The 11,619-nt window shown below is 57.5% G+C and overlaps 2 protein-coding genes across 2 annotated transcripts; both read left to right on the forward strand.

Moving 5' to 3' along the window:
• LOC104916614 (maestro heat-like repeat-containing protein family member 7) lies at nt 1–8,145 on the forward strand. Its single transcript, XM_085211785.1, has 19 exons — nt 1–587; nt 1,071–1,144; nt 1,300–1,416; nt 1,570–1,649; nt 1,809–1,929; nt 2,123–2,212; nt 2,421–2,513; nt 2,729–2,894; nt 3,293–3,399; nt 3,713–3,862; nt 4,035–4,189; nt 4,323–4,464; nt 4,548–4,685; nt 5,108–5,284; nt 5,636–5,791; nt 6,205–6,306; nt 6,397–6,499; nt 6,694–6,753; nt 7,663–8,145. The coding sequence occupies exons 1-19, from the start codon at nt 383–385 to the stop codon at nt 7,797–7,799; spliced, it is 2,373 nt and encodes a 790-aa protein (XP_085067911.1). The 5' UTR covers nt 1–382; the 3' UTR covers nt 7,800–8,145.
• A 2,211-nt stretch (nt 8,146–10,356) lies between these two features.
• TIMM13 (translocase of inner mitochondrial membrane 13) lies at nt 10,357–11,007 on the forward strand. The gene is made up of 3 exons (XM_085211829.1): nt 10,357–10,602; nt 10,716–10,784; nt 10,860–11,007. Exons 1-3 carry the CDS (start codon nt 10,465–10,467, stop codon nt 10,956–10,958), a joined length of 306 nt encoding a protein of 101 aa, XP_085067955.1. The 5' UTR covers nt 10,357–10,464; the 3' UTR covers nt 10,959–11,007.
• The last annotated feature ends 612 nt before the right edge of the window (nt 11,008–11,619 follow it).

The raw sequence follows: 11,619 nt of genomic DNA on the forward strand, positions 1-11,619 counted from the left end.
GGCATCCTGATGGAGCTGTGGTGTCCCTGTTCATTGGGGGGGAGTTGGACTAGATGGCCTTCAGAGGTCCCTTCCAACTCTAAGGATTCTGTGATTGTATGATTCTGTGCCCTGGGGTGTGAACGGATGCAGTGTTTGGTGCGATCCGTTCTTTGTGCCACACGCGAGCATAACCAGATGTGTTTGGTCTGCGCCCCTACAAGCTCTGAGAGTACAGAGGCAGTTCTAAAGGCCGCCCACTGAGTGTCATCAGTGACATCACAAAGGGTCAGGGCAGCATAGGTGATCGCAAGGGGAAAGCGGAACAGTTGCAGGAGCGACAGCGACAGGGCAGGAGCACAGGGACCTTCAAGGCATTCCTGAGCACAGCCCACTTCTCGCCATGCCACTCCCGCATGCGCACAAGAGCCGGCGAATCTGCCTCTCCTTTTCCCCTCCCTTTGCCAGCTCTGCTTCTCAGTCTGGTGAGACTGGTGGCGAGGTGGTGGAGGTGAGACCTCCCCGCAGGCCAAAGTTGGCTTGGCAGGCGTGGACTCCAGAAGAGGAGGAGGAGGAGGAGATGGAAAAGAAGGAGATCATAAATCCACGTGAGTAATGGGTGGGAAGCACTGGGGACAGCGGTCATGCTTTACTGAAAGCTGGCACCCACTTCTCCTGGCACCTCCTTTCCTGAAACTCCCTTTCCCAGCATGGAGTCCAGCTCCAGCTAAAGGGATAGTGGAACCACGGGATCCAGGGATGGTTGGGAGTGGAGGACCTCAAAGCCCTCACGGGCCCAGCCCCTGTTGTGGGGCTGGTTGCCACCCACTGGATCAGGCTGCCCGCAGCCGCATCCAGCCTGGCCTCGAGCACCTCCAAGGATGGGGCAGCTGCAGCTTCTCTGGCCAGCCAGCGCCAGTGCTAACCTCTCCCAGACCGTTGGGATGGGTGCCAAGAGGCTGCTGGGCTGGCAGGATGTCAGGGAAGCAGGCAGGATGGATGGCTCCATGCCATGCGCTGAGGCCGCTCTTTCCCTCACTCCTTGCCTTCAGCCCCTCTCTATGGTGCTCATTCTTCTCCTCCTTGCTTAGGTTTTGAGATATTGGAGCACTGGAGACGAGCAGCCATTGCATGCATCTGCGAGTTTCTGAGGAGAAAGGACAAGGCAAGAGCAGCTGTTTCCACTCACTGTGGAAACAGCCCCGGTTCTTCTGCAGGCCGCTACCCTGCAGGCATAGCACCGCACCCCATGATGCTTGGGGTGCTGCTGGCCGTGGATCTCACCTTCATGCCCCCTCTTGCTCCCTCTGTGACTACCAGGATGAGCAACAGAAAATCAGATTCCTGAGAGGCATCTGCACGCTGTGCAAATGCAAGGACACGTCGCTCAACTTGGATGCTTTCTGCCGAGAAAACCGGCTGGCAGCGAATGTCCAGGTGGGGAGATAGGCAGTGGGCTGGAAATGGGGGCATGGACTCCCCTGCACCCTTTTGTGGACAAGGCTGGCACGGGGAAAATTGAGCATGGACACGGAAGTGTCTTCTGGTGGCTGCCACGTCCCACCCATCCCATCCCTCTTGGTTCTGTAGGTGCTGATCGATGAGGAGCCCAAGCACACTTTGGGCTCAGAAATAAAGCAGGAAGCCATGAAGAGCTTTGCCAACATGAGGTAGCTGCCCAGACCCACATTTGGCTAGCATGGCCCCAGGGCAGGCTCCTGGCAGCCCTGAAGCTGGCAGGGAGGCTTCCTCCTCCCCATGGAGGTCCACGTCCTCCTTCCCATAGCCTCAAGGCACGGTGTCCAACAGGCTTCTCTCTCCCCTTCCAGCACTGTGGAGACAGCACTGGAAGGCCAAACGGAGAGCATCCTGAATTCTTGCTTCAACAGTGTCTTCTTTTTGCCTCCGGAACTGTGCATACCAGAAAAGGAGAAAAGACTCTACCTTGAGGTGTGTGCTGGGTGGGCCACCGGAGCCCCGGGTCCCTTTGGGCTGCTCCCTGGCTCCTTGTGCTGAGACCATAGGAGAGCCAGGCAGGGCAGGAAACCAGCTTTGCTTTTCCACCCTCGTCTCTTCTCTGGGGATAGGGTTAGGATGAGGTGCCCCATGAGGGGCCCTTCTGCAACTCTGTGTCCTCTTGCAGACCATGAGTGCCATGGACAGCATGCTAGAAGCCTTGGTGCAGAACTGCCCCAACAGCAGAATGAGGGAGGAGCTGCACAGCATCTTTCAGGTCTGGCAGTTGCAAAGAGCGGGGTCACTAGGAGGGATGCGATTGTCCCTACTGCAGTGACACAGAGCCTCCTTGCACGTGACGGTCCTGCAAAGGATCCCTCTGCCCCTGCTGCTCTGTTCTTCCTTCCCCGTGGGGAAGATCCCAGAGCTCCTGCTGGAGCGGCAGAAGCTCCCAGGGCAAGTACCAGCAGATTCTCTCTTTGCAGGCTCTGCTCCACTTCTTCAGCTCCCAGCAGATGCATGTCCGTACGAGAGCCCTGCATGGGGTTTTAATGATGATCACGAGTTTTATGGAAAAAGTAAGGAGCCAAGCACCCTCCAGCCAGGCTGTCTCCCATTCTCCATATCCCGGAGCAGCTCAGGGGTGCAGCTGCAGCCAGGGTGCAGCTGGGAGCTCTCAGCCAGGCTCTGCTCCAAACAAGGGTTTTTGCCCCATCTTTGCCCCCACTCTTCCCTCTCCAGGCCCTGCTCTGCCTCCGCTCAACCCTTCCTCTCTTCTCCTTCTCTCACCCAGGACTGGGACAGCGCTGAAAATTACAAGCCACTCATCGAGGTGTACTTCCCAATCCTGGGAAAGCTGCTGGGTCACCTCTGCCTTTTCAATCGTGGCTTCGATAGCACCAGAATTCCAACTTCAGAAGCGCTTCATTGCCTCCACGCATTTGTCCAACAAGAAAGAAGTAAGAGAAGATGGGTTGGGCAGCATCTCTCTGCTCCTATGTCTGCTCGTTTCTCCTATTCTTATGCTTCGTGAAGCCTGACCATGGAGTTTGCAAGTTCCCCAAGCTCCTTTACTCTTCTGAGCAGCTTCACCATTCCTAAGCTCCCTCTTGTTCCCAGCACCCATCACCTTTAGCTGTGTAATCCCTTTCCTTCACTCTCCTCAACCCATAGGGTCCCATCAACCTATGTCTGCTCACCATTGCTCTCCATGCACAGGTCTCCTACACCACGGGTCCCCTCTACTGTGGGTCTCCTCAGAACTCCGTTTTCAGTTTAAAGCACCTTTCACCAATTGCTGAGTTTGATGGCAAAGACATTGTTTCCTTCTGACTCTTCCATGCTCCCTCCCTTTTAGAAACAAGCATGTCAGAGGAGATGGAAAATTACGTGCATCTCTATGAGAAGCAGGAGGATAGAAAGTTCAGAGATGTTGACTTTCCCAGTCCCAGTGATTGCGCCAAGGTAATGTCCCGCCTTGCTGAGGATCTTGTCCATAGCATCAGCAGGAAACGTTTGTGAGCAAGGGGAGTGCAAGGGCAGCAGATCCAGCCCTCCTGGCTGTCCGCAAGGCCTTCTTGCCAAATGCCCATGCCCCCACCTGCAGTCCATCTCCCAGAGCCCTCTCTTGCCATCCTGCGCCACGCAGTGGCAGAAGCTGATGCTGCCAGCTTTCCGACAGGCTCTGCTGCCCAGCATCTCTCTGCAGAGCTGCTCTCCCTGCTCGACCAAGAATGCTCAGTGTGGCATCTCCTCCCTCCCCTGCTTCCACCCACAGGCGTTTGGAGGATACCTCAGGCCTGCTGAGAGGATGGACATCGTCCTCACAGCCCTTGAAGCGATGGCTGACTCCAGCATCTATGACAAGGAGGCGGCCTGCAGTGTGATGGCCGTGGCCATGGAAGACCACGCCTTCTGGATGCCAGATGTAAGCAGCTTTTGGCCACTGCCCCATCCTTGAGCCGTTTCAGGCGCTGCTCTTCCCTCCCCAGCCGAGGCCTCTTGGGCTCCTGAAGCCATTCTTAGCGATGGGAAGTGCAGTGGTTTCAGCGGCACCTGTGGTAATGGTTGTGGTCTGTTCTTGCGTGTGTCCGCTTTAGAAAACCCCGATCATAACCTCCATCCGCAAGAACTTGAGGAGCATCACCACAAAGACAGCGCGGCACTGCCTGGACTCCCTGCTCCTCCTTCTGACCAGCCAGATGCCCACGGAAGAAGTCAGGAGCCTGCTGAAGTTCTCTCCACCAAGTGACAGGTACTGTCCTCAGCGGCCTGGAGGGCTTCTTCCAGGTGCCCCCTGCTCGCCCAGGGCTCTCCAAGCAACGCGGGCCTGCAGGGTTTTAGCTGTGGCTAAGGCAGCTCTGCCTACAATGTATTTGGGCTTGTAGCAGCAGCGCCCTGGACATGTGGGAGGTGATGCTCTGCATGCCGCGGACCTTGGAGAAGGTTTTGAAGGAGGTGACCAAGGGCTCACAGCTGAGCAGGCTGGTAGAAGGAGTCACAGAAGACACCTGTATCCTCTTCTTGGCTGTGAGTCAATGGATAACGCTTTGCTGCCCTTCAGGGCTGCGTGTGCCCCTGCAGGCTCTCACCTGGCTATGTCTATGTTTCAGCTCATGGCAAAGAGTGAAGACAATGAAGACTTCTTTGGTGACTTACGCCACCTCAAGGCTTTTCTGAAGCATCCAAGCGTGGAGATGCGCAGCGTGGTGCTCAGAGGGCTTGTCATGCTCTCCGAGACACAGGAGAAGGTGAGTGGGGCGTTGTCAACTGAAGCGGCACTGGGCTTCTTGGGCAGCGACGGGAGGAGGGTGACGGTCACGGTGGGGCCTGCTGGCTTTGAGGAGCTTTGAGGATGGGACGTCAAAGCCCAGTAAAGCCCAGCTTTTATCGTGTCATCATCCAGAGTAGGTTGCCCCTGGCCCCATCCATCCTGGCCTTGAGCACCTCCAGGGGTGGGGTACCTACTTCTCCGGGCAGCCTCACCACCCTCTGAGAAAAGGATTTCCCCATTGGCCTCGCTGAGGCCCCATCAGTGCTCCCACGGCCGCTTCCGCTGCGACTGCCGTGCCAGCTGCCAGGAAGTGAGGAGGAGGCTGGAGCTCAGAGACTGGAGTGTTTTGCCCAGGCGGTCGTTCCCCGCATCAGACAAAGGAACTTGCGTTTCCTACAGGCAAGAAAAATGCGGGTCGTGCTGCCAGAGATCATGGCCACCCTGCAGGATGCCAGCACAGACATCAAGATGAAGGCCCTGTTTGTCCTTCAAAACATCATGGGCTGCGTGAAGAGGAAGGAGGCCAGCTCCATCGCTCTGCAGCACGCTGAGGAGCTCCTGCCTCTCTTTGTCGATGTAAGTGAGGCTGCTGTAGGAGGCAGAGCCCTCGCAGGGGCACCCTGCAGTGCCACCGCCTCTGGCCCAGCTGTGTGGGCAGCACTCGCTTTGGGCCCTCTCCCCTCCTCGCTCCTCCCGGGCTCCTTCCGGGCAGGGGGACAGCTGTGGACCCTCGGAGAGCCCCGTGCCCAGCATCTGCTCCCCGCCGTTGGCTTCTGGCCCTCCATGCCTCCTCCGCTGCCTGTGCAAGGCCAGGCCAGGCCCGGTCCCCACGCATGGTGCAGGAGGGCTTGCAGGCGCTGCGTGCCACGGAGGCGGTGTGAAGGCGGCCCGGCCTCCTCGTGCTAAAATGCTCTTTCTCCCTCCCAGGAGTCCAGTGCTGTGCGGGTGTCCTCCATCCGTCTCTACAGAGACATGGTGCAGGCCGTGGTCTGGTGTCACCGGCGCAGAATGAAGGGGATGGTGCGCAGGGGCCTGGTCCCACTGCTCCTTCGGATGAGCGATGAGAACCAGGACGTGGCTCAGGTACAGCTTTCCGTCCCACCGGGGGCACGGTGACACCGTTTGGGTGCTGTGGGTGCCAGGCTGCGTGGCTGCTGCCCGAGGCCCGCAGGACAGGCCCAGCTCCCTGCTGTTCCTCGCACCAGAGCAGGCGGAGGGGTTCTGCTTCCACAGCCTGGGCTCAGAGCTCTGCTTCCCACAGCCTGGGTGTCGAAGGCCTGGGATGGAGCCAGCTGGGAGCCCAGCCTTGTGCTAGGGATGGCCATGGAGGGACTGCGGCTCCGTGTCTCTGTGTGGCCATCACACCCTGATGTCCGTGTTCTGTTCCCTTCCCACAGCGTGCTGGGAAAAGGCTCCCGGCCCTGCCAAGAGGAGGGCAACGCCGGGTCTCCTTCCTCGGGCCGTGGTGCCATCTCCCAGCTTCTGCTTCTCCACAGGCCGCCAAGAGAGCCATTGTACAAATAGCCAATCTCCTGCGCTGGAACGACCTCCGGGAGCTGGCTGAGAAACAGGAGACGTGGAGGATCGCGCAGTGTTTGGTAAGGAGAGCCCCAGAGCCCCAGAGCAACAGGCACAGCGCGGGGAGCTGGGGAGCGTCTGCAATCCCCATGTTCTTGTGCTCCCTCCAGCTGCAGCGGGACCAGAGCAGGGCAGAGGAATACCTGCAGCAGAGCCAGGCCTACCTGCAGGACCCTCAGGCGGCCTTGCGACAGGAGGCCGTGAGGTTCATTGGTGAGCCACAGCCCCTTTGTCCCTCCCTTGGCAGTGGTTGGTGGTCCCAGCCACTGCCGTGTGGCCCTAAGAGCTCCTGGGGTGGGTCCCAGGGCCCTGGTGCCTTGCTCAGGCCCCCCTCGGCCACTCTCGCTGCTGGGGAGCAGTGCGGCTCTGCTGCTGGGAGCAGGGTCTGACGGCTGCTCTGTGCCTAGGTCTTGCTGCGCGCTACTCAAGGGACCTGAGCGAGGAGAAGTTACAGGACATCATCACGGGTAAGCGAGGGCTGTGGTGTGTGTACTGAAGCTGGGGGCAGAGACCCCCATGCCTCGCTCTCCTCCAAGGAAATTTGTGGGGCAGAGGGACGATACAGAACCACAGAGTCCTAGAAAGGTTGACTTTCAAGCGACCTTAAGGATCTCAGAACCAGGGAATCCTAGAGAGATGGGATTGGAAGGGACCTGAAAGATCATGCAGCCATGAGATCCTGGGATAATTCAGTGGAAAAGGAGCTCAAAGATCAAAGATCGTACAACCATGAAATCCCAGAGCGGTAGAAGGGTTAGGTTGGAAAGAACATTAAAGGCCATCCTGTTCCAACCCCCTACTGTGTTGTGGATGCCCCGAACTGGATCAGGCTGCTTAGGCTAAATCCAACCTGGCCTTGACCACCTCAAGAGATGGGAACCCACGTGCTTTCTGGGCTGCCTGTGCCAGGGCCTCCCTGCCCTCTGAGGAAAGAACTTCCTCCTGAGTCAGAGTCAGAGGAAAGGGCAGCAAGGCTGATGTTGTGGTGGGAGCCCAAGCTCGATGAAGAGGGAGATGATATCGTGTCATTGTCCCTGATGTCTGCTGGAAGTAGAGTGCCTGGAGAGGAAAGTCTTGGGGAGATTCCTGCGGTGTGTGGAGACCCTCCTTTGCAGGATGTGAGAGTCAAGGAGGGAATGCGTCCACCTGCAAACAGGGAAGGAAGGACATGTGGGTTAAGTGATGCTGATGATCTCAAAGGTCTTTTCCAATTGAGATGATTTGGTGATTCTAATGCATTTGGCTCTTTCCTGATCGGCCGCTCCGTTTGTCCTGCCCAGCCTGGGACAGAGACGTGTGGCATTGGCACGGTCTGCGGAGTTTGCCTGCGATCTCTGCAGCTTGCCTCATCCCTGCTCTGTTTCTTCCTGTTGCAGCCCTCATGCCTTTGGCCAGTGACGCCGAGAGCTCGGTCCAAAGCTTGGCAGTGCAGACCACACTGATCCTCAGAGCAACCATGAGGACAGCAGCATCACGACGGGGCCTGCGAGCGCTGTGCTGTCTGTTCCGCTGAGCTGCAGCACTCCTGTGACAGCTCTGTCCCTCGCAGGAGCACAGCAAACCCAGTGCCCTGCTGCCCTTCACACTGGGACGTCCCTGCCTGTGCTCAGCAGGCGCCGCCATTCCTGGCCTCTGCTCCTGGCGGCTGTACAGCGCATCCCTCTGCACCCCCGAGGCCACGGCTGTCCAAGCTGTTGGCTTGGCTGAGCAGCACTGAGTGAAGAGGAATTGTCTCAGGCCACATCAATGCACATATATATGAACATGTACTATGTAATAATGTAATGAGTGTAATGTGTGTAACATTATGTATATATGTATATATATAAGATAGGGAAGTAACAAACCTTTTTTTTTGTATATCCATGTATATATCTTTTTGTATATAATAAAATATTTTTAAATATTTAAAAACAGTCCCTTCAAAAAGATTTGACCTTTTTTCCTTGAAACTAATGCAGCAATGTCTGTTTCGGTGGAAATGGCTGCAATTCTAAGTGAGTTGTCGTGGTGCTCATCAGAGATTTTGGATCCAGTTTTACACATGGATTCTCCAAGGGGAAATCATGAGCCAACCTGCTAGCTTTCTCTAAAGTCATCACTGGCTGTGTAGTTGGGCGGAGAGCAGTGGATGTTGCACGGGCGGATGGAGGGGAATCGCCCTGGGTCACTGTGGCCAGAAGAGACTCCAGCAGGGGCAGTTCCCGTGGGGGGAGGAAGCAGGGGCAGATGGTCCTGCTGTGCAGATGTACAGACAGGCATAAAGATACCTCACGTGTCATGGCTCTTCTGCCTCCACATTGTTTGGGTCCTGGCAGTTTTGTCTTTAGACAGGGACTCAGTCAAGGCTGTACACCCAGAGCAGGATTTTCCAGGTGGCGACTGGTCACCAGTGCTGCCCCCCAGGGCTCAGTACTGGGGCCACTGCTATTGAACACCTTTATCAGTGATCTTGATGAGGGGACTGAGCGCACCCTCAGTACGGTCACAGACCACACCAAGTTGGGAGGGAGCGCTGATCTGCCGGAGGGGAGAAAGGCGCTGCAGAGGGACCTGGATAGAGTGCATCGATGGGCCAAGGCAAACTGTGTGAGTTGCCATAGGGCCAAGTGTCGGGTCCTGCATTTTGGCCACAACAGCCCCAGGCAACCCTACAGGCTTGGGAAGGATGATTTAGTGGTGAGTTGTTAGTTAGGGTAGTATGGTTAGGCTGAGGTTGGACTTGATGATCTTGAAGGTCTTTTCCAACCTGAGTGATTCTATGATTCTATATTCCTGTGCACCCCGATCAGGTCCCGGAAGGCCACTATAAGCTTTCCTCAGAGCTTTCTCTTCTCCAGGCTTTTCTAGCCCCAGTTCTCCATCCTCCAAAGCAGAAGAAGTTGAGCAGAGGAGGCGGGAGACTGGCATGGCTAAGCACGGATCTGCAGCTTAAACTGAGGGAAAAGAGAGAGATGTACAGGAAGGGGAAGCAGGGTTCTGTAGCCTGGGAAGAATATTGGGACGTTGTCCACATGTGTATAAAGACGATCAGGAAAGCCAAGGCACAGATAGAGTTGAACTTGGGATGGGATAAAATAACAAGAAGGGGCTCTACAGGTACGTAGGCAGGAGGAGACAGATCAAGGAGAGCGTTACCCCTCTGCTAAATGAGGACGAAGAACTGGCTTCCTCAGTCAGGGAAAAAGCTGAGGTGCTCAATAAGTGCTTTGCCTCAGTGGTTTTTCTCAATGTTTTGCCTCAGAGGTTCCTCCCCATGTATCCCTGGACCCTGAAGGTTAAGGGAACCGGGCTTGTTTAGCTTGGAGAAGAGAAGGCTCCAGGGAGACTTCATTGTGGCCTTCCAGTACTTGGAGAGAGCATATAAACAGGAGCGGGAACGACTGTTTACAAGGGTGCATGGTGACAGGAGAAGAGGAAATGTTTTTAAACCGAGACAGGGAGGTTCAAAGTTCTACATTTAAAGATTTAAGACACCCACATGCAGTACATTGGCATACATATTCATTCTTTTCCAAGTACTCATTAATATATGCTAATATCTCTCTGGGCACTGTGCGGCTTCATATAAAGTGGTCGCATGACCACTTCCATTCTCCCCATCTTTCCATTATCTGCTCCATGACGGTGACTTCCGCCCAACCTCGAGCTGTTTTCCCCCAGTTTGGCAAACTTCCATCGCTTGCTGGGCCATTCAGCTTCCAAAGCAAGGATTGTGAAATCCGAGCACGAAGCACCTGGGGGGTGCAGCTTAGCCACGCAGCACCGCTCTGTGCGCTGCCACGCAGTACTCGGGGATGCCGGGGCCGAACACGGCGCCGCGTTCCCGCCTCGGCGCCGCGTTCCCGCCTCGGCGCCGCGTTCCCGCCTCGGCGCCGCGTTCCCGCCTCGGCGCCGCGTTCCCGCCTCGGCGCCGCGTTCCCGCCTCGGCGCCGCGTTCCCGCCTCGGCGCCGCGTTCCCGCCTCGGCGCCGCGTTCCCGCCTCGGCGCCGCGTTCCCGCCTCGGCGCCGCGTTCCCGCCTCGGCGCCGCGTTCCCGCCTCGGCGCCGCGCACGGCTGTGGGTCTGACGGGCGGGGCCACGCCGCTGCCGTCATTCCATGCGGGGCCGCGCGGAGCGCGCCGGGAGCCGTAGTTCGTCTGCGGTCATTACGCTGCCGCCCCGCCGGGACTGCGAGCCATGGAGAGTGGCTTCGGCTCCGACTTCGGTTCCGATTTCGGCTCCGGTGCCGGTGGGGGGGGCAAGCTGGACCCAGGGCTCATCATGGAGCAGGTGAAGGTGCAGATCGCCGTGGCCAACGCGCAGGAGCTGCTGCAGGTCCGGACCGGAGGGCGGCGGGGCACGGAGCCGCGGAACCACGCGGCGGAAAAGGAGGGGGAGGCGGACCTGGGGGGGTAGGGGGGGCGGGCTGCTGACGGCTCTTTCCACAGCGTATGACGGATAAATGCTTTCGGAAGTGCATCGGGAAGCCCGGCGGAGCCCTGGACAACTCGGAGCAGGTGAGCGGGGCGCTGCGGGGCACTGCGGACGGCCGCTCCCGGGGCTCCCCCCGCTCACGGCTCCGTGTGCCGCAGAAGTGCATCGCCATGTGCATGGACCGCTATATGGACGCCTGGAACGCGGTTTCTCGAGCCTACAATTCCCGGCTGCAGCGGGAGAGAGCCAACATGTGACGCGGGACGGAGCGCGGAGGCGGCTGCAATAAACCCCCATTGAACCCTGCGCTTCCTCTGGCTTTTATTTGCGCCGAGAGCTCCCGCTGTGTGCACCTGAAACCCAGCGCTGTTTTGATGGGCAGGCACGGAGCTGGCGGGTCCGTGTCAGCCACAGCTGTGTGGTGGGGCCGGACTTCCCCTGGGTTTATTGAGTACCTGGGCCACTACAGTACATTGAGTTCTCCTCTCTGCTTTAACCCAAACAGCACCATGTGTGTCCGTGCCTCTGTTCTTGATAATGTAATCACTCTTTCCCTTACACAGAGAGAGCTGTGGTGGGGGTGAGAAGCCTGTGCTGACTAATGCAAATGAGGGCCTGGGCAGGCTGAATTCCTAGTGTCTCACTCCTATAGCTTCTCTTGGGGTCACACAGAGAGCCACCGAATTGGATGGAGGAACAAAAATAGTAGTGTACCCTTTCATAGAGTCATAGAATGGCCTGGGTTGAAAAGGAGCACAGTGCTCATCCAGTTCCAACCCCCTGCTGTGTGCAGGTCGCCAACCAGCAGCCCAAGCTGCCCAGAGCCACATCCAGCCTGGCCTTGAATGCCTCCAGGGATGGGGCATCCACAGCCTCCTTGGGCAACTTGTTCCAGTGCCTTACCACCCTGTGTGAAAA

Source organism: Meleagris gallopavo, chromosome 30 (assembly GCF_905368555.1).
Source record: "Meleagris gallopavo chromosome 30, MGAL_WU_HG_1.1, whole genome shotgun sequence".
Lineage (NCBI taxonomy): Eukaryota > Metazoa > Chordata > Aves > Galliformes > Phasianidae > Meleagris > Meleagris gallopavo.